This window comes from Apium graveolens, chromosome 8, assembly GCF_009905375.1.
Source record: "Apium graveolens cultivar Ventura chromosome 8, ASM990537v1, whole genome shotgun sequence".
Lineage (NCBI taxonomy): Eukaryota > Viridiplantae > Streptophyta > Magnoliopsida > Apiales > Apiaceae > Apium > Apium graveolens.
Window position 1 is genome coordinate 8,436,826 of NC_133654.1, and position 23,550 is coordinate 8,460,375.

Sequence of the window (23,550 nt, forward strand, 5' to 3'; positions counted from 1 at the left end):
AAAAATAACGTCAAAAGATGTTTCTTATATAAATAATTAATTCTCAATTATAATTTTTCCTAGTAGATTGTTTAAAATTGTACATCAACATATATAATGTTTTTTATAAATATAGTACTATCTTTGCTTGTATGACATTATACATTATACCAGACAACAAAGTGTGGGTGCAGAGTTCGACTCATGGATGATCATTTATAGTTCTTTACTTTATGTACCCGGAATATAATGTCTCTATATTTTAGTTTCTCAACCATGTACTACTATACCATGTTATTCTTCATGTACCCCAAATATAATGTACACATGTTTTATTTTCTTAGCATGTGCTACTATACATGTTATGTTGCACGATGTAGAGATAGTATATTATTTATCATGTAATATTTTTATTATTTTGCCACACTCCTATATTGATTCAATAAAATTTCTTACGTATGTTACATGTTTCTAAATTATAAGAGTACATGTTATAAATTATAGATAGATAGATATATACATCTTTTTTTAATATGTGTAACATGGGGATATATAACAGTTATGACAATTGATAAACAAGAACAAAAACCAGATAAACAATTGACACCCTTGTTCATGGACCGTTTAACATGAACTTTAGAAACATTATTTAATGTATAAATATTAACTCGAGGAACATTGATTAAAGTATAAACATTTTTTCTGAAGTATTGCATGCCAAATGGAAACTAAATGGGAGAATTCATCTCAAGTGAAGCGTTCACCGCACACATTACCACTTGACAGACAGATTCTACTATTTGTTTCATGTTAGTGTGTTTTATCTAACTCCCCCTTCTTTACTCCTATTGCTTCACAATATTTAGTTGCGCTCTTCGAGGCTTGCCTTTGGAACTTAATTGTATCACAGTCCCCTTACCATCCTTACCAATCCACCAACACTACAACAAAAAAAAACTAAATTCCACCAACTTAAAGCCACCGAAGTTAAATTCCACCTATTTCGGTGGAATTTAAAATCAACTAAAATTTTCGTTGACGAATGAATAAATCCACCGCATGCGGTGAAATTTAAGTTCGGTCACTTTTAATAGGTGAAATTTATAGTCGGCGCTTTTAGTCGGTGGAATTAAATTTTAATTGTACTTTTATTTTTATTAAATTTAATAAAAATAAGCGGGAAATTTCCCTCCAAAAATTATAAATATTGGAAACAACGAAAACAACCGAATTTGGTGGCTTTTATGTTAACAATAAGTCTTATATGATTTTTTTAACAATATTTCTTTAACAATGTTTAAAGAAAACTAAAAACAATATTTTTTTAACTATAACCCCCCAACCACACCCTCCCCCGCCCATCTTCTCACTGATCCGAACTATAAGAGTTCCAGTTCAACCCACCATTATTGTAGTAAGTTTTTTCTTCCCGATATTTTCTCACTTTACTATACTTACACTCATACATACTTATTTGCCCACAATTATCTAAAACTTCAGTTCAACATTTTAAAGATAAATTTGACTCCTTTATCTGATTATTGTTGGGTTACCTAAGGGAAAAAAAATCATGTTTGAGTTATTGTACTTGCCTATAATTGAAAAGATGTGTAGCTTTTTTACTCCAAGTTTTAATCTTCAGGGACTTGCGTTGTGGGATAAGGGGTTTTTTGTTCGCCTTTGATTTGATTGAGTTGTTTTAGAGGAGAAGTCATGAGTTGACTTATAAGTGGTGCCCAAACAGGCCTAATAAGATTTTAAAAAGTCATATGATCACTTAGTATTCTTGAACTATATCTCAAAAAGATAAAGATTTTGCTTGGGGCTTGAAAACAATATTTAATATGCTTAAAAACATGATTAGAATGAAGGAAGGAATAAAAGTTTATGGGAATGAAATGAAGGAAGATAAAGCTTGTGAATTGATGCACATATAATCAAAATAGATGTATAATATATATACTTTTAGTTTGGAGAGGTAATTAAATCTGAAAGTTTACTCCTTTAGGTAAAGAAGTAATCTAATTATGTTAATGTCTATCTTTAAGCCCTAATAGAAATTTAAACTTAAGAAAGAAAGGAAATGAATATCAAGGAAAATATCATTGTCCAACAAGAGATGCAAGAAAAAACCTAAGCCACGTGTAACAGAAGCTGGAAACAGTACACATATCTATGATGAAAGGACTACTATACAACTCAGCCTTAAATATACTTTTTATGCAATGATTTTGTAAAATACCCCCAGTTAAAAAGAAATGCAAACAGATTATAAATATGTCAAGAAGATTATTAGGAAGGTTTTGGAGGTTTTGGCAAGAGCGGAAACAATTTCTCAATAACAGGCATGGCTCTTATATTATATTTGTTTAGGAAGTTTTGGCATTAGCTGAAACACTTGCTCAAGAACAGGCATGACTCTGATATTATATTTCAGACATTGTATTTCTTATTTTCTTTCACAGAGAGCCAAAGCCTAACTTTTGATATGGGAATTACTTCCCATCTTAAAATTTAATTATTGTCTTTTAAACTGTTTTCCTTGTATTTTACCATATATATGTAATCACAAAATTCAAACAACATAAATTTGCATTTAAACTTCACATAGAAAGATTAAGCAGCATTACCTTCATCACTTTCGTCATCTTCAGCCACCTTTTTCTCTCGAATAAGTTGATTCTCTTCTGCACTTGTACCACCATCAAGATGAACAAGACTCTCAATATAAGCAACTAACTCATAGTATTGAGACAGACCCCTAATTCTGAATTCCTCTCGTACTTCTTCCTTGACAAGATCGTACCACAAAAAAATTTCTTGGCTTGCCAAAAGTAAATGATTGCCACTCTTCGAAAATGCCAATGGCTGGTAAACTGTAGATGGTCTATTAAACGAAACTAACTTGGTCCAAATATCCTCTTCTCCATCCCTTTGCAGCAACCATATGTCTCCCATTTCCGCCAACTCGTCATCATATTCTGGATGATAAACATAACACTGAACACAAAGAAAACCTTCCATGGACCCAATATAATTGTCAACATTGCAACTTGTATCATCATACGCAGGTAGTGCTGGTACCACTCTATATTCTTCGGTTGCAAGCTCAAAGGCAGCAATATATTTTCCATGATTTGACTCAACTGTTTCTTCAGAACACATCCAAAACAAAGCACCATTAGCAAAAGTAGCAGGTAATCGTCCACAATTTACTGAATAAGGAAAATTCCCAATTCTTCTCCATGAATTTGATTTTAAACTATAAACATGAACTTCCTTATCATTCTGCGCACCATTAGATCGAGTAGTACGATACCACTGAACAGTCATTACAACTTTATAATGGTCATTAACATGATCGTACCCAAACCCCAGATTATTATATGTATGATTATAAAAAGAACCTTGAGGAATACTAACACGAGGAAGAATCACATCAATATATGTGCGAATTGCTGGATTCCAAAATGTGATTTCCTTAATACATTGATCATAAAATAAAACAATATCGTTACACATACCAATTAATTGAGTAGAAGAATTATAACATCCCCCTGGACATTTTGGTTCAAAACAACGGAGTGTATCAATTTCAACACAATGTAGACCCACACTTTTGCAATTTAGATCGGGATCCATACTTCTGCAAAGTATATTTCGATTCAAACGATTTCTCACCGAATGACGAAGATGCACGTTGGCGAAATATGGACTGTCTATCAAGTCACGAAATTGCTTTGAAACGCAGCGCAACCTCATTAGAATGAACACCGGTAGGTGGATGAAAATGAGGGCAAGCAGTTCATCTGACATTTTTTTAGAGTTTAATTTAGATGAAGATGAAGATGTGGAAGATTAAGAGTGAAAACAGTAGAGATCGAAATGAGTGTTTTTGACGTAATAAGTGTTGGTTTCAGTTTGTGGATCACCTGTGAATGCACACTACAGATTTAATACTATCGTGTATTTGACAGAGAGTGAACAAACTTGCTCAAAGTTTTATATATCACACATAAAAAAAACTGAATACATGCTGAGATACTTAAAACAATGTAAATGACTAACTCCTAGAAATTAGAATCAAACTCCTAACTAACATCCACTACTTCCACTTATTTGTTTCTGATCCTAAAAATATTGAAACAACATTTTACTTATTCTCCTAGCTGCTACGTGGCTTAGTGAATACTCAAACAAACAAACGAGTTTATATTACACACCAACATGCTCTCCCGTAATTTAAACTCTTTTCTGCAGATTCTAGATTCCCAACAGGGTACGCATCTTCTCGAACTTCGCAGTGGACATGGCTTTAGTCAGAATATCAGCACACTGTTCTTCAGTAGGTATATGCTTAATAGTTATTTCACCATGCTCAACACATTCCCGAATAAAGTGATAACGGATATCAATGTGTTTGCTCCGTCCATGAAAAACAGGATTTTTTGCTAAATCAATCGCGGACTTATTATCAACATATATAGTGACCGGACAATGCTTCATATCAGTTATTTGCATAAGTAGATTTCGTAACCACACTCCCTAACATGCTGCTGCAGTTGCAGCCATAAATTCAGCTTCGCAGGAGGATAGAGCCACACATCTCTGTTTCTGTGACACCCAAGTGATCAAACTTTTGTTTAAATAAAAGGCCATACCTCCGGTGCTTCGTCTGTCTTCAATATTCCCAGCAAGATCACTATCAGAGTAACCCGATAGTATGTAGTTCCGTGTTCCTCTCCAATAAATCAGCCCGTAGTTTACTGTCCCTTTGACATAACGTAATATATGTTTAACCGTATTTAGATGCATGGTAGTAGGACGCTCCATGAACCTACTGACTACCCCTACTGAGTATGCAATATCTGGTCGTGTATGGACCAGATACCTTAAACCTCCAACAAGGCTCTTAAACAACGTGGGATTGACAGGCTTCCCACTTTCGTCCTTAACCAGATGTACTTTCGCCTCCATTGGATATTTGGATGGATTACAGTCTGCTAGGCCAGCTTTTTCCAATAGCTTCTTTGCATACGCAGATTGCTTTAGTTCTATGCATTCCTTCTCCTGGCTGACCTCGAGTCCCAAGTAGTGAGATAGCTTTCCGAGATCGCTCATCTCAAATTCCTCACTCATTTGCTTCTTGAATTTCTGAATATTTGAGAGACTTGTACCAGTGATCAGGAGATCGTCAACATACACACCTATTACCAATGATTCATCCCCCTCTCGTTTGGTGTATACTGTATTTTCATATGGGCATTTAGTAAACCCAAGCTTCTCCAGGCATCTACTCAACTTGGTATACCAAGCACGGGGTGCTTGACGCAATCTGTACAATGCCTTAACTAATCGATATACCATGTGTTCACTATTTAATTTCACAAAACCCTTGGGCTGAGTTACATATATGGTTTCCTCCAAATCCCCATTGAGAAAGGCTGATTTTACATCTAGGTGATGCACCTCCCACCCATTTTTTGCTGCTAGTGCCAAAAGAAGTCTCACTGTTTCCAAACGGGTAACAGGAGCAAAGACCTCCTCGAAATCGACCCCTTGCTTCTGCACATATCCCTTCGTCACAAGTCTTGCTTTGTATTTGATAATTTTTCCGTTTGTATCCTTCTTTATTTTGTAAACCCATTTTAAACCTATCGGTTTGTGCCCAGGTGCTAGCTCTTCGAGTTTCCAGGTGTTGTTCTTTTCAATTGCATCTATCTCATTTTTCATAGCCTGTTCCCAGGCCTCTTCTTTCACAGCTTCTTCATAGCTTCCTGGTTCATCTATACCACATAATAGTAATTCCTCTTCCAGCTCAATTTCTTGTGTTTCATCATAAACGTCACTCAGCAGCCTAAATTTTCTTGGTTGTTCATTGCTGCTACTTGAGTTTTTAGTAGCAGATCCTTGATCTTCTTCACTAGTATTTGCTGTAATTGGCCTGGTGGGAGTCCTGACACTTGATGTCTCAATGGTGGTCGAGTTGTGTCCACTTGTGTCCCCCATGTTATCATCACTGTAATTGTCAGACCCCTCCACAGTGTCACTCTGATTTTCTCCATTTGAGCAGTTGTTCGACACAGTGAATGAACCTTGAGCATTCAAACTTTCTTGTTGCTGTGTATTCCAATTCCAAGGTCGCCTTTCCTCAAACACAACATCTCTTCTCACAGCTATTTTCCCAAACTCTGGATCATAGAGTCTACAGGCCTTTGTTCCCGGTTCTGTACCCAAGTGAACCACCATTCTGCTGTGATCGTCAAGTTTAGTTGTGTGCACACTTGGCACTTTCATGTGTGCAGCACAACCAAACACTCGGATGTGACTTATGTCTGGCTTGTACCCTTTCCACACCTTGTACGGTGTTTTATCTGACAGAGCCCGTGTCGGTAATCGATTCAATACGCACACAGCATGTCGAGCTGCTTCTCCCCAGAAATCTGACGGCAAGCACATCTCCTTTAAGAAACTCTTAGCCATCGCCACAACAGTTCTATTTCTACGCTCAACAACCCCATTTTGTTGTGGTGAATAGGGAGTAGTAAGATGTCTTGCAATTCCATTCTCTTCGCAATATAAGTTAAACTGATTAGAACAAAACTCGCCACCCCTGTCAGTTCTTAACATTTTTATCTTTTCCCCCGTACTATTCTCAACCAATGTTCTGAATTTCTTAAACATGCTCAGGGCCTCATCTTTATTTTTTATCATATAAATCCACATTACACTACTAGAAAATCAGCATTAGACATCGCACATTAGACATCAGTTAGAAAAGTCACTGATGTTAAAAGCCTTTTTTACATCACAATAAAAAAAAGTAATGTCTTTTTGGTATGTTTACATCAGCTTTTGAGTAAAGTGATGTCTAAGTTGTTCTTTTAAAAACTACGTCACATCAGTTAACATATAAACCGATGTCCAATTTTTTTTTAACATCGGTTGACATAATAACCGATGTCTAAGCTCAATTTTAAAAAATTAGAGCCCGCTGCTTCTCCCTTTTGCTCCCCACCCTTAGCCAAATTTTTTCCCCCTTAGTATATTTCCCCATCCCGCCTATTCACTCATTCACTTTAATAACATTATAACATAAAATTAAAAATAAATCAAAATCAAAACAAAAACAAAAAATTACAATCTCCACAAAAACAAAAACAAAAACTCATTCAGTCATTCCCCCTTTCTCTCTCGACTGCTAAACCTAGAACTCTCAAATATATGCTTACTGTCTTTCCCCCCTTTCCGATTAGACCTTGAATCTCCAATTAAACCTCTCAATTTCTTCAACTCATCTCTTAATTTCTTACTGTCTTTCTTTCAAATGTTTTTTTTCTCATCTATTTCAATTTTTGTGATAGATTCGAAGATTAAGGAGTTAAGTGTGTTCATTGAAGTTTAAGGTGAGGAGTAGAGTTTCTTAGAGCTAAATCTTGTAGCTTAGGGTTTATTAAAGCTTAAATCTCGGAGCTAATTAAGTTGGATTTTGGTCTTGGAGTTTGTTGCTGTGTTTTTTGGGATTTTGGAGCTTACTTTGTTAGGTATATTATTCTTTACATATCTATTTATATATGTTTGGGCTGCATTTTGTGTAGTTGTATGTATGCATGTGAAATTGAAATGTGTAGTTGTTGCATGTGTAGTTGTATGTGTAGTTAAAATACGGATTTACAAGTAATAAAAAGTGCTTGTATATATTTGTGTTTGTGTTGTTTGTAAATATTTTGTGTTTAGTCTGTTTACTAATTCATATTATAATCTTAAAATCATGTATTCAGATATTCTTAGTTTTCCTAGACAGAATAATTCAGTTTGTGTCAGTGTCGAAAAGATGCCACATGGCCATTAAGAGTTCAAATGTAGTATATTGCATTTTGGGCAGTAGGTTTCTTTTGGTTACAAATTTGCTTAGAGTAATCTCCAGTTTCTGGTTGTGATATATCATATATGAAATTATATTTAAATATGCAGCATTGTCTTTGATTTTTAACATAACTCTGATTACAACTTTGCAGATTACAGATGTTGAAAATTTGATAGTAGCACCAATATCAAAAGCATCAACTAGGCAAAGAGTTGGAAGGGCAGGAAGAGTACGTCCTGGAAAATGTTATAGGTGCTGAACTGAGAAGTTCTCATTTTATTGACAATAGTTTCTTTTTAGAAGTTGTGCCTATTATTATTATCTATTCTAAATATCAAGAAGATTTTAATGGTTTAGGTGTGATACTGTGTCCAAATTCTGCCTACTTTGTGCACAGTTTGAAGTGAATTAGATCTTGAAAAACAGGGCGTGATATGAGTTGATAATTTTCATAGATTGATGGGTGAATATCTTCCATAGCATCTCTCCTGGTTTGAATTAGGGGTTACCTGTGTAGGCCGAGTCTTGAATAATTTCTCCCTTTATATCATCCAACTAGACTTAATGAATAAAATACTAGTCTGTAGGTGTTTATTATATTTAATTTCAGCTTTGATTGATCATTCTAGGTTTTAACAACTCGATAACTCATGATTTTGATATTACGCTTTCATATGTATATGCATGTCTTTATCTACTATACCAGTTCCGGATTGGGGGGCAACCAGGAGCAGAAATTTTTCTAGAAGCAGCAACTATTCTACCTTAATCCGGATAGGCATCTACTAAACCAGTTCCGGATTGGGGGCAACCAGGAGCAGAAAGTTTTCTAGAAGTAGCAAATATTCTACCTTAATCCGGATTGCCATCTACTACACCAGATCCGGATTGGAGGGCAACCAGGAGCAGAAATTGTTCTAGAAGCAGCAACTATTCTACCTTAATCCGGATTGCCATCTACTACACCAGATCCGGATTGGGGGGCAACCAGGAGAAGAAATTTTTCTAAGGCATCAGCCATCCTACCTTAATCCGGATTGGCATCTACTACACCAGATCCAGATTGGGGGGCAACCAGGAGCAGAAATTTTTCTAAGGCATCAACCATCCTACCTTAATCCGAATTGGCATCTACTACACCAGATCCGGATTGGGGGGCAACCAGGAGCAGAAATTTTTCTCCCAAGCCAACCATGTAATCCTACTCTACTCCCTCATCCGGAAAATCCGCATAAGGGAGTGGGGGGGAAATGATAGGGTATAAGTGACCCGGCCAGGATGTAACCTGGATCTAAAGGACACCAGGCTCGATCGATGGTCCGAGACCCCCCTCTCCCAGAACAATCAAATGGAGAGGCCAGGCCCGGCCCCATCGCATTACCCGGATCCGGATCCGACGGGGAGCCCGGACCTAATGCCTACCCGGATCCGGATCCGGACTCAGACGGCCATGAGCGGGGTCCCAGCAAAAGCATGCACATCCTACAACCCGTCAAGGAGGGGTACGTGGGCACATGACTATAACAGCTATCAACAACCAACACTCCAGAAAAGCACGACGCATGTCAGAGGCCGTTAGGACACTCTGGAGGTGGTCCTCCCCTGGACACGTGTAAGCAATCCGCCCAAGCCAGGCGTCCTCCGCTCCCAAGATCCAATGGCCCAGATTTAGAGGTAACTACCCCTAAACCCTACCTTGGGGCTATATATACCCCCAAGACCGAAGGGTTTAGGGGTTGGAAAATATTTTTACTCTCACACTCACACACTCTCATACACTCAAAAACACACAGCAGCCATCACATATAAACACACATACACAACAGCCTCTAAATTACATAAACATATATACCTTCATCTTCTCCAAAGCCGGTTCTAATTCTCACACCAGAGGCGCCGTGGGAGCCAAACCCCCTTCCGGTGTTGTTTTGCAGGCGCCCAACCAGCAGCTATACCTCACCCCCGCAAAGATTGTCCAGGAACGCCGTCGCACAGTTATAACAATTGATAAACAAGAACAAAAACCAGCCATCACATATAAACACACATACACAGCAGCCTCTAAATTACATAAACATATATACCTTCATCTTCTCCAAAGCCTGTTCTAATTCTCACACCAGAGGCGCCGTGGGAGCCAAACCCCCTTCCGGTGTTGTTTTGCAGGCGCCCAACCAGCAGCTATACCTCACCCCCGCACAGATTGTCCAGGAACGCCGTCGGACGGAGCCGCCCGCTCACCGGAGTTATCAACATGTTATGAGTGGGTAAAGCGGAGAAACAGAGGAGGAATAGATGCATAGTCAGGATCAAGAATTCGAGGAAAAGACAACACTCGCGGGGAACGTGATAAAACATACACTATGATTGTTGTTACCTGCAAATTTGCTTGAGAAATCAGGTGTCTCCATTAAATTATACTAAGTGAAATTATAAGAAAAATGAATGTGAATCTGTATCTTAAAAAACTGAAATGACAAGGTCAAGTTACAACCCACTTGTATTACAGTGAAATCTAAGGAGAAGTTCACATCGGAATCTTCAGAAATTGAAGATGTAAATTAGTGAGTTTTTGTCAACTAACCTAGATCAGTGGTCTTATTTAGCTGAAATGCAAAAGTAAATAATTTATATATATGAATTATGAGTGCAGAGTATTGGAGCTAGCTGCAGTACTGATGTAAGTAGCTGCAGTGAGTGGAAGCAAGGAGTAAATCACATATGTTACTTAGTACTCTAATATTTGAAAAGAAATAAAGAAGCTGAACTTAATTAACTAATTCTAAAGGATAAAGAAATTTTGGAATGTATTAACTAATTAATAATACTAGAATAGAATGTCTAAAGGAGATGCCTATTAAAAATTAATCATTGTGTGGATCCGACACACAAAAATCTAGCCCTCAAAGTTGGGTAGTACGAACCTTCCTCACAAAGAAGTTATGAAGACAACAATATTGAGTTGAGCCCACTAGAACCTTCCGGACTCTTACATTCTTATGATTTATAAACAACTCTTGAAACTCATGTTATACAAGAACCACCTATTCTATATATACTTGCAAGAAAACACCTTCTTCAAATATGGATTTGTTGGTAGGTAATGATGGCACGGTATATATGTTTTCGTAGAAGTTCACCTCTCATTTCTGATGTTGTGTCCTATGATGCTTCTACAAGCTACGCCTTTATCTTCCAAGAGGAAATTTGTTCTTTCATGAGAAATGTTTGGTTCAAATTTGCATTCTCCAAAAGAATTTGAATACTCTCCTTGCAATTTTGATAAGGCTTATGTTAATGTCTTTTTTCCAAGAGTAACGTTGGAAAAAATTTGAGTGAGGGTTAATTAAGCCCATTGTTTATGTTTGTGACAAGTAATGTAACTTTGATGTTTATGTAAGTAGTAAAATTTTATGTAAGTGTTGGATGTTATGGTATCATCACATTTGATTCACACACTCTAGTGCTTAATTCTCCTCTTATTAACTATCATGTTCTGACTTTTGATGCTAAAATCTATAATTTCGGTGAGTTTATGCTAATGATAATATTACCAACGTTAAAGAATATGTTGTTATTATTCAATGTATTCTTTTCATTTATTTCTTTGTCGAAAATTGTGATGACTTTATGATTTGGATAATCAGAGGTTCTGTCAATAAAATATTGGTATTTAAAATACTTTATTGCGGCTTTTATGATACTTTCTCGACTAGCTCCAGATGTACGTATCATTTTATTTTTTTTTGGATGTTTTATAAGCTAATACCTTATCGTTGTGAGGAAATTTTATTGAGACACTTCGATAATTTAAACCAAAAGCTTGTTTTGAGAACTCATCATTACAGCTTGAAAGAAGGCTTACAAACATCTTAATAAGTCCAGAAATGTTGCAAAGATTTTTTTTTCTTAAGTCTATCCGGAAATTGTGCAATGGTTGTTCCTTTCTCTTAGTATCACCTCGTTATAAATCACGATATTTTCAAATTCTGTCATCTAATCTTTTAAAAACAGATTTCTTCCATAGATTTATATAAATTTGATAAAAGCATCTTACTTGTACGATCTTATGGCTTTCATTCAAATTTCAAGTAATTAAAAAAATTAGGCATATATAGAGATACAAACATATATTTTTGGCACTAAAGTACTTAATAACAGTCAAAAGATTGTTTATTATATAAATAATTAATTCTCAATTATATTTTTTCCTTAGATTGTTTAAATTGTACATCAACATATATATTTTTTATAAATATAGTACTCTCTTTGCTTGTATGACATTATACATTATACCAGAAAACAAAGTGTTGGTGCAGGATGATCATTTATAGTATTCTTTATGTACCCGGAATATAATGTACTCTATATTTAGTTCTCAGCATGTACTACTATATATGTTATTCTTCATGTACCCCAAATATAATGTACTCTAGGTTTATTTCTTAGCATGTGCTACTATACACGTTATGTTGCACGATGTAGATAGGTATATTATTATCATGTAATAATTTTTATTATTTTGCACTCCTATATGATACAATAAAAGTTATTACGTATGTTACATGTTATAAATTATAGAGTTACATGTTATAAATTATAGATATATAGATATATACGTCTTTTTTTAATATGTGTAACATGGGATATATAACAGTTATGACAATTGATAAACAAGAACAAAAACCAGCTAAACAATTGACACCCTTGTTCGTGGACCATTTAACATGAACTTTAGAAACATTATTTAATGTATAAATAATAACTCGAGGAACATTGATTAAAGTATAAACATTTTTTCTGAAGTATAGCATGCCAAATGGAAACTAAATGGGAGAATTCATCTCAAGTGAAGCGTTCACCGCACACATTACCACTTGACAGACAGATTCTACTATCTGTTTCATGTTAGTGTGTTTTATCTAACTCCCCCTTCTTTTACTCCTATTGCTTCAGCAATATTTAGTTGCGCTCTTCGAGGCTTGCCTTTGGAACTTAATTGTATCACAGTCCCCTTACCATCCTTACCAATCCACCAACACTACAACAAAAAAAAAAACTAAATTCCACCAACTTAAAGCCACTGAAGTTAAATTCCACCGATTTCGATGGAATTTAAAATCAACTAAAATTTTCATTGACGAATGAATAAAATCCACCGCATGCGGTGAAATTTAAGTTCGGTCACTTTTAATAGGTGAAATTTATAGTCGGCGCTTTTAGTCGGTGGAATTAAATTTTAATTGTACTTTTATTTTTATTAAATTTAATAAAAATAGGCGGGAAATTTCCCTCCAAAAATTATAAATATTGGAAACAATGAAAACAACCGAATTTGGTGGCTTTTATGTTAACAATAAGTATTATATGATTTTTTTCAACAATATTTCTTTAACAATGTTTAAAGAAAACTAAAAACAATATTTTTTTAACTATAACCCCCCAACCACACCCTCCCCCGCCCATCTTTTCACTGATCCGAACTATAAGAGTTCCAGTTCAACCCACCATTATTGTAGTAAGTTTTTTCTTCCCATATTTTCTCACTTTACTATACTTACACTCATACATACTTATTTGCCTACAATTATCTACAACTTCAGTTCAACATTTTAAAGATAAATTTGACTCCTTTATCTGATTATTGTTGGGTTACCTAAGGGAAAAAAATCTTGTTTGAGTTATTGTACTTGCCTATAATTGAAAAGATGTGTAGCTTTTTTACACCAAGTTTTAATCTTCAGGGACTTGCGCTCTGGGAGAAGGGGTTTTTTGTTGGCCTTTAATTTGATTGAGTTGTTTTAGAGGAGAAGTGGAGGGATTTTATTTGTTGGTTTGAGTTGAGGTTGTTGTAGGGTGCTGGCAGATTTTATTTGGCTCACTTATATGAGAGATGAATTGGGAGACTGAGGAGAGATTATGAAAGAGAATCAGGAGAGATGGTGATTGAGTGAGAGTGAGCTAGAAAGAAGGGGACGAAGAGATAGATCGAGAAAGGAGAAGCAAAACGGAGAGCGAAATGGTGAGAGATGGAGTCACCGGAATTTTTTCCCGGTGGTAGGTGGTGGTTGCACGGTTGATGGGTGGGGTGGTTCTTTATTATTTTTCTGAAACATTTTTATGCTAAAATCGACCGATTTTGGTGTAATTTATTCTCGGGTGGGAGATTCAAATTTTCACAAAATTTTGAACTTCAAATTTTAAATTTTATAAAAGCGACCAATGATTCGGTCGATTTTATATAAATTCTACCGTAAAACTTAAAATCCACCCTCTGAAAAGCCACCAACATGCTTCGGTCGATTTTATACTAAATTCCACAGAATATGGTCGATTATAGCTAAATTCCAGCGATATTTGGTGGTGGATTTTAGTAATTTTCAGAGATGAAATGTGGATCTATTAATGCTGGAAATTTGGTCTAAGAAATCTACAATTTACTAATTCTATATAGAAATTAATTCTTCTTAATTAGATATATTAATTTGTAATGAAATATAGCATGAAATATAAATCATCAAATTTTAGACAATTGCGATGCTATAAAATTTGTCATAATAATGCTAAGACATTCAAATTTAATTTTATTACAGCATGAATATATTCTCACCGATGATCAGAGGGGGTATTAAATTACTAAGGTTTCTGCAAAACAGAAATATACTTAGCCTCCGCATGATCTATACTATTCCAGAGGCATGCACATGATCTAGACTAAGGCATAAACCAAAACATTCTGGACTGCAAAGATACAGATATTTGATACAAAACAATACATGATTAAAATCATCAAACTCTCATAGTCATCTCATTATCCATAGTACAAACAGGCTTTAGCACAAGAGTTGACAATTGTAAGAAAACCTTCAGGAGCAAGCCCACTCAAACTGCATCTTCAAGGATCTCCATAGCCATGCTACTTAGCAGCCGTAGACCTTTGGCAAAAACATGAAAATTTCTAAATTAATACTAGTCAATTGACAAAATCAAGGGTTACATATATAAATTTTGCATTACAAATTTTTTTGTAATAAGATTGAGTTAGTGAATTTTCAATAATTTTAACTTATGATTTAAAATGAATGTTTTAATAATTTTACTTATGAGTCAGATTTTTTTAATTAAATGAACCCAAATAGATAATTTTGAAATATAATTATTTTCATTCATGAATTTTAAATTAGAATAACATTTAAAACATATATTTAAAAAATAAAGTTAATAAAAAGTGAAAAATCAAAATAAGTTAAGAAAAAGTACATCGCTAGTAAAATTCAATTTATGAGCTTATAAATTATAAATTCAAAAATTCAACTTATAATTTGGGTCGACAAACACTGGTCAATAAACTGTTACCGCTTATAAGTCATGAGTTGACTTATAAGTGGTGCCCAAACAGGCCTAATAAGATTTTAAAAAGTCATATGATCACTTAGTATTCTTGAACTATATCTCATAAAGATAAAGATTTTGCTTGGGGCTTGAAAACAATATTTAATATGCTTAAAAACATGATTAGAAGGAAGGAAGGAATAAAAGTTTATGGGAATGAAATGAAGGAAGATAAAGCTTGTGAATTGATGCACATATAATCAAAATAGATGTATAATATATATACTTTTAGCTTGGAGAGGTAATTAAATGTGAAAGTTTACTCCTACAGGGAAAGAAGTAATCTAATTATTTTAATGTCTATCTTTAAGCCCTAATAGAAATTTAAACTTAAGAAAGAAAGGAAATGAATATCAAGGAAAATATCATTGTCCAACAAGAGATGCAAGGAAAAACCTAAGCCACGTGTAACAGAAGCCGGAAACAGTACACATATCTATGATAAAAGGACTACTATACAGCTCAGCCTTAAATATACTTTTTATGCAATGATTTTGTAAAATACCCCCAGTTAAAAAGAAACGCAAACAGATTATAAATATGTCAAGAAGATTATTAGGAAGGTTTTGGAGGTTTTGGCAAGAGGGAAAACAATTTCTCAAGAACGGGCATGGCTCTTATATTATATTTGTTTAGGAAGTTTTGGCATTAGCTGAAACACTTGCTCAAGAACAGGCATGACTCTGATATTATATTTCAGACATTGTATTTCTTGTTTTTCTTTCACAGAGAGCCAAAGCCTTACTTCTGATATGGGAATTACTTCCCATCTTAAAATTTAATTATTGTCTTTTAAACTGTTTTCCTTGTATTTTACCATATATATGTAATAACAAAATTCAAACAACATAAATTTGCATTTAAACTTCACATAGAAAGATTAAGCAGCATTACCTTCATCACTTTCGTCGTCTTCAGCCACCTTTTTCTCTCGAATAAGTTGATTCTCTTCTGCACTTGTACCACCATCAAGATGAACAAGACTCTCAATATAAGCAACTGACTCATAGTATTGAGGCAGACCCCTAATTCTGAATTCCTCTCGTACTTCTTCCTTGACAAGATCGTACCACAAAAACTTTTCTTGGCTTGCCAAAAGTAAATGATTGCCACTCTTCGAAAATGCCAATGGCTGGTAAACTGTAGATGGTCTATTAAACGAAACTAACTTGGTCCAAGTATCCTCTTCTCCATCCCTTTGCAGTAACCATATGTCTCCCATTTCCGCCAACTCGTCATCACATTCTGGATGATAAACATAACACTGAACACAAAGAAAACCTTCCATGGACCCAATATAAATGTCAACATTGCAACTTGTATCATCATAGGCAGGTAGTGCTGGTACCACTCTATATTCTTCGGTTGCAAGCTCAAAGGCAGCAATATATTTTCCGTGATTTGACTCAACAGTTTCTTCAGAACACATCCAAAACAAAGCACCATTAGCAAAATAGCAGGTAATCGTCCACAATTTACTGAATAAGGAAAATTCCCAATTCTTCTCCATGAATTTGATTTTAAACTATAAACATGAACTTCCTTATCATTCTGCGCACCATTAGATCGAGTACTACGATACCACTGAACCGTCATTACAACTTTATAATCGTCATTAACACGATCGTACCCAAACCCCAGATTATTATATGTATGATTATAAAAAGAACCTTGAGGAATACTAACACGAGGAAGAATCACATCAATATATGTGCGAATTGCTGGATTCCAAAATGTGATTTCCTTAATACATTGATCATAAAATAAAATAACACCTTTACACATACCAATTAATTGAGTAGAAGAATTATAACGTCCCCCTGGACATTTTGGTTCAAAACAACGGAGTGTATCAATTTCAACACAATGTAAACCCACACTTTTGCAATTTAGATCGGGATCCATACTTCTGCAAAGTATATTTCGATTCAAACGATTTCTCACCGAATGACGAAGATGCACGTTGGCGAAATATGGACTGTCTATCAAGTCACGAAATTGCTTTGAAACGCAGCGCAACCTCATTAAAATGAACACCGGTAGGTGGATGAAAATGAGGGCAAGCAGTTCATCTGACATTTTTTTAGAGTTTAATTTATATGAAGATGAAGATGGGGATGATTAAGAGTGAAAACAGTAGAGAAGGAAATGAGTGTTTTTGAGGTAATAAGGGCAAAAAGAAATTATGTTTACCGCTTTTGCAAAAAGTGTTTTTTATTGTTGGGTAATAGCTCACAGTATCACCCAAAAAGCCCAAAATATCACAAAATATGGTCATTTCTATTAGTGAAAAATCAATTTTTAAAAACATTTTTAAAAAAACACAATTATACATTACACTTTATGTAAATTAAAATATTAGTTTTAAAGAAATAAAAAAAATCATAAAAACGCATGTTAATGAGGCATATATATATTGTGAATGCCTGTAGTATTAACAAATGACTTGAAAATGAGAGAAAACATTACTTTTACGAAGAAGTGATAAGCAAAGTGATTTTATTAAGTTTTTCGATAATAGTAAGGATCATTTTTTAATTTAATTTCTATATTTTTTTTGTTTCTTTTTGTTCATTGATTTGTGAAATTAAAAATACTTTTGCAAATCACACTTATTTTGTATCTTAAAATCATTCAAATATCAATGGATAATTGATTACAAGAGCCAATATTTATATTGGAATTACATATTTAGATAATTTCATAGAAAAATTATATATTTATAAAATATTTATATAAAAGATTAATAAAGTAATTATCTATTTATGTAAGAAATTACATAATATAAGAAGTTTTTTTATCCCTCCTATACAAAAAAGACATCCCTGCAGAGAGATATGTATATACTATATTTGAAGTACTAAAAGATGTTTATAATAATTCATTCTTTAAAATTTACTAGTTTAGAATCCGTGCTATGCACAGTGTAGCACGGTGTCTTTATGGTTTAATAGCTTTAATTTTATTTTAACTCAATTATATATTATATATTACTCTGCATGAATATTATTTATTATTTGGGTTAAACATCAATTAGATGACTCATTACCGTCAAATGACTCAAGTAGGTCATTGGTTACAAATTTGACTCATAGAATCATCAATATTAACCTTAAACTTTAACCGGGCCATTAGTGGGTGTGTTTGTGAAGAAAGTATACACCTTCTACCGTCCTGGTTTCACTAATATATATAGATATGTGTTTGCAATGTAAAACCAGAGAAATACAAAGTATTCAAGTTGATCTTATTCTTGCAAAAGAGTACAAAACAGGTTAAATAATATTATGAAAGAGAACACCACTTATCTAAGCTAAAAATAAGGAATTAAGTACTGAATGAATCCTAAATAAACCCTATTACTCCACATAGCTGAAACTTATTCAAAACACTCCTACAAAATCTCATGAATATTATAAACCATAACAAACCGGTAAACCACATTCAGAGGACTCAGACAAGACTTAAAACATAATAGAAGTTTTGGGCAGTAACTCCCTAGAAAACCGCCCCATAATGATTATGGGATTTATTGAGCTTTTAAATATGCATATATAAATGTATATATACATTTTTTGGTAACCGCTCCTAGGCCCAATTGCACCTTGCCACGTGGCAGGGGTGGTTGTCCTCCCCCAGCCCCTATAAAAAGCTGCTCTCTTCCCCCTTTTATTCTCTGTTCGCATATAAAAAAAAAAACAACAGTCGCCATTTTCTTCTCCCGTTGCTGAGCATTTTCGAAGTCATTTTCGAGATTTTGAAGCCTTGGATCTTGTTCTTCGCTTTCGCTGTTCTCTGTTTTTCTGCCGTGCTACAAATTTGTAAGTCTTTATTTTCTTTTCTCCTCTTTTTCTTTTCGATTTCTCATCAGGATTATCACATGATCATCATTAGGATTAGTAGGCATATCCTATATTGATAGGATGATATATCGAAAGATGAGTATGATGGAGGATGATATATCGAAAGATGAGTATGATGGAGGTGCTAAACGGAATCTAGAGGCACACATTGAAGAGTTCTTATTCCCTAATTCAACAAATTAGTTAAACAAGATAAAGAAAGATTGTTCCCTGATGTAAGTTGAGATTGTTGGGATTTTCTTCTAAACTTGTTTTTATTTATTTGATTTATTAAAATGTGTGCTTGTTATCCTGTTACTCTGTAAACCGCGAGTCTTGTAGTTGGACGTGATCTTTGGAGGCATGGAGAGTTTTTAGGAGTCAATAAGTATACAGCGGGTGAGTTTGAGTTGTATTAAAAAAATTAGTTTCTGCAGTTCCTATTTTCTAGCATGGTAATTTATCTTGTATATTCTCATTGAATAAAAGACGAGTTGAACGTGCATCTTATTTTTCATAGTTTCAAATTAAACACTTAGTAATATATGTAAGATTGTTTTGTATTTATTCAACATTCTGTTATAAGGGCTCGGGTGTCCCCAGTGAATGCCCAAGATGTTGACAGTGGAAACGGGAAAAAATAAGGATGGTGCAGTGAGCTTAAATTATCCCATGTCGTCAAGAGGAAATTACACAACATGGGCAATGAAAATGAAAGTCTACTTGCAGGCCCATGGTGTTTGCGTGTTGTAGAATCGAAGGAGAAAAATATGGTGGTCGATAACAGGTCATACAAGATTGCTCTTGCTGCTATATATCATGGCATCCCCGAAGATATTCTTCTGTCATTGGCAGAGAAAGAGACTGCAAAAGAAGCTTGGGAAGCTGTAAGGGTCACGTGTCAAGATGTTGATCGCGTGAAGAAGGCGAGGATACAAACTCTAAGGAGTAGGTTCGAAGCAATGATCATGAAGGATACAGATTCCCTTGACGACTTCTATCTGGAAATGAGTGGACTCGTGGTTAACATATGTGCACTTGGTGAAGAAATCGCAGAATCATATATGGTCAAGAAGCTGCTAAGAGCGGTGCCCTCAAACTTCCTTCAAATTTCCTCTACCATGGAACAATTCGGAGACTTGGAGAAGATGAAAGTGGAAGAAACTATCGACTCTTTGAAAACTAACAAGGAGAGACTTCGAGGTAAACCTGAGAACAACGACGGATAGCTATTGCTTATTGAAGAGGAGTGGGCTAAAAGAGAAAAGGAAGATGGGAAACTTCTATTGACATGTGATAGGGTATAAGAGACCCGGCCAGGATGTAACCTGGATCTAAAAGACACCAGACTCGATCGATAGTCCGAGACCCCCCTCTCCCAGAACAATCAAATGGAGAGGCCAGGCCCGGCCCCATCGCATTACCCGGATCCGGATCCGACGGAGAGCCCGGACCTAATGCCTACCCGGATCCGGACTAAGACGGCCATGAGCGGGGTCCCAGCAAACGCATGCACATCCTACAACCCGCCAAGGAGGGGTACGTGGGCACGTGACTATGACAGCTATCAACAACCAACACTCCAGAAAAGCACGGCGCGTGTCAGAGGCCGTTAGGACACTCTGGAGGTGGTCCTCCCCTGGACACGTGTAAGCAATCCGCCCAAGCCAGGCGTCCTCCGCTCCCAAGATCCAACGGTCCAGATTTATAGGTAACTACCCCTAAACCCTACCTTGGGGCTATATATACCCCCAAGACCGAAGGGTTTAGGGGTTGGAAAATATTTTTACTCTCACACTCACACACTCTCATACACTCAAAAACACACAGCAGCCATCACATATAAACACACATACACAGCAGCCTCTAAATTACATAAACATATATACCTTCATTTTCTCCAAAGCATGTTCTTATTCTCACATCGGAGGCACCGTGGGAGCCAAACCCCCCTTCCGGTGTTGTTTTGCAGGCGCCCAACCAGCAGCTACACCTCACCCCCACACAGATTGTCCAGGAACGCCGTCGGACGGAGCTGCCCGCTCACCGGAGTTATTATTTGGCGCTAGAAGGAGGGGCACTCCATTCTTGGGTCTCGGTGCCCCTGGATTCATCTTCATCAGCAAACTCTTGAGAGAGTCCACTTTCAAAACTGTAAGAACATAAACAACCAAAACCTTTCTTCAATATGAATGTTTATTTTAGCCACGTTTGTGTGAACTCGTTACTTTAGGCCACGTTTGTGTGAGCCCGCTCTTGTTAAGTTTTGGTTGTTTAGAGTTTGATAATCTTGATAGTCTTAAAGCCTGGGGTTTGATAGTCTTGGTAATTTTAAAACCCAGAATTGTTTTAGCTTGCATATTTTCTTTTGTGTTCAAGAGGCTGTTGTTCTTGTTTAGTATTGTTGTTAGCAAAACACAGAAAATTTGCTTGCTGTTATTCTGGAAATTTTTTGTAATCTTCAAAAAAACAACCTCAGATCCACATTTATAGCCTCAAATCTTGGTCAGTTGTTTGTACATTTGTGGTGATGGCAAGAGCAGGAAAAAGTACAGCTGGTAGGACCTCCGCCAGTACCCATATTCAGGATCAAGACCCCTCTCAAGTTCAAGAACTTGGAAGAGACAGGGAGACCTTCCAGGAGCAACCACTGACACAGCATACCCCGATCAGGGATGCTAGAAATGTCATAGAGCTAAATCAATACAAGTACACAAATGTTCCAGTTGTAGAGGAGCATATGGCTAACTTAACAAGCCATGAACTTGCTGAAGCAATCAGGCTCTACAGAGATGAACAAGCTCGGGCTCAGATGGAATTTGAACAAGATGATGAGCAAGAAGAGTCCGGAGACTCTCAGCAATCCAGGAGATCTGTCTTCGACCGAATTGGGGCTAAGGCAAAAAAGAATCAAAAAGAGCCTAGTAAGAAGGAGACAGAAGCAACCAGAAAGAAAAAGTTAGAAGAAATCAGAGAAAAGAATGAAAATAAGAAGAGAAAAAGAAAGGAGGCTGCGGCTTTTATAGGGGAAGGGGAGAGAAACCACCCCTGCCACGTGGCAACCAGGGGTTGGTTATCCCAGCAGTTACAAAAAAAAGAGACAAATATGTATATTAATATATACACATAATGCACATTTATATCAAGTCATCATTATGGCCCAATTATCAAGCAAAGTAACTGCCCAAAATTCAAATTCGAAGGGGGGAAAATGAGCAAAACCGTTTAAATTCCCAAACCTTTCGAATTCCACAGCCCAGGAACCGGATCAATAACAATAGTCTGGATCATTGTCAACAGTTTCATGTTTGAAATAATTCTACCCTAATCCGGATTGGGATCCACTACACCAGTTTCGGATTGGGGGGCAACCAGGAGCAGAAATTTTTCTAGAAGCAGCAACTATTCTACCTTAATCCGCATTGGCATCTACTATACCAGTTCCGGATTGGGGGCAACCAGGAGCAGAAATTTTTCTAGAAGCAGCAACTATTCTACCTAAATCCGGATTGGCATCTACTATACCAGTTCCGGATTGGGGGGAAACCAGGAGCAGAAATTTTTCTAGAAGCAGTAACTATTCTACCCTAATCCGGATTGCCATCTACTACACCAGATCCGGATTGGGGGGCAACCAGGAGTAGAAATTTTTCTAGAAGCAGCAACTATTCTACCTTAATCCGGATTGCCATCTACTACACCAGATCCGGATTGGGGGGCAACCAGGAGCAGAAATTTTTCTAAGGCATCAACCATCCTACCTTAATCCGGATTGGCATCTACTACACCAGATCCGGATTGGGGGGCAACCAGGAGCAGAAATTTTTCTAAGGCATCAACCATCCTACCTTAATCCGGATTGGCATCTACTATACCAGATCCGGATTGGGGGGCAACCAGGAGCAGAAATTTTTCTCCCAAGCCAACCATGTAATCCTACTCTACTCCCTCATCCAGAAAATCCGCATAAGGGAGTGGGGGCGAATGATAGGGTATAAGAGACCCGTTCAGGATATAACCTGGATCTAAAGGACACCAGCCTCGATCGATGGTCCGAGACCCCCCTCTCCCAGAACAATCAAATGGAGAGGCCAGGCCCGGCCCCATCGCATTACCCGGATCCGGATCCGACAGGGAGCCCGGACCTAATGCCTACCCGGATCCGGATCCGGACTCAGACGGCCATGAGCGGGGCCCCAACAAAAGCATGCACATCCTAAAACCCGCCAAGGAGGGGTACGTGGGCACGTGACTATAACAGCTATCAACAACCAACAATCCAGAAAAGCACGACGCGTGTCAGAGGCCGTTAGGACACTCTGTAGGTGGTCCTCCCCTGGACACGTGTAAGCAATCCGCCCAAGCCAGGCGTCCTCCGCTCCCAAGATCCAACGGCCCAGATTTAGAGGTAACTACCCCTAAACCCTACCTTGGGGCTATATATACCCCCAAGACCGAAGGGTTTAGGGG

At 36.5% G+C, this 23,550-nt stretch overlaps 2 protein-coding genes across 2 annotated transcripts; both read right to left on the minus strand.

The window, feature by feature from the left end:
• Positions 1-2,595: 2,595 nt before the first annotated feature.
• On the minus strand, positions 2,596-3,795 carry LOC141679234 (F-box protein CPR1-like). Its single transcript, XM_074485738.1, has one exon. The coding sequence runs from the start codon at positions 3,793-3,795 to the stop codon at positions 2,596-2,598; it is 1,200 nt and encodes a 399-aa protein (XP_074341839.1).
• Positions 3,796-14,715: 10,920 nt separating this feature from the next.
• Positions 14,716-16,557, minus strand: LOC141677056 (F-box protein CPR1-like). Its single transcript, XM_074482787.1, has 2 exons — positions 16,133-16,557; positions 14,716-14,781 (listed from the first exon to the last, which is right to left on the minus strand). Exons 1-2 carry the CDS (start codon positions 16,524-16,526, stop codon positions 14,729-14,731), a joined length of 447 nt encoding a protein of 148 aa, XP_074338888.1. The 5' UTR covers positions 16,527-16,557; the 3' UTR covers positions 14,716-14,728.
• Between the last annotated feature and the right edge of the window lie 6,993 nt (positions 16,558-23,550).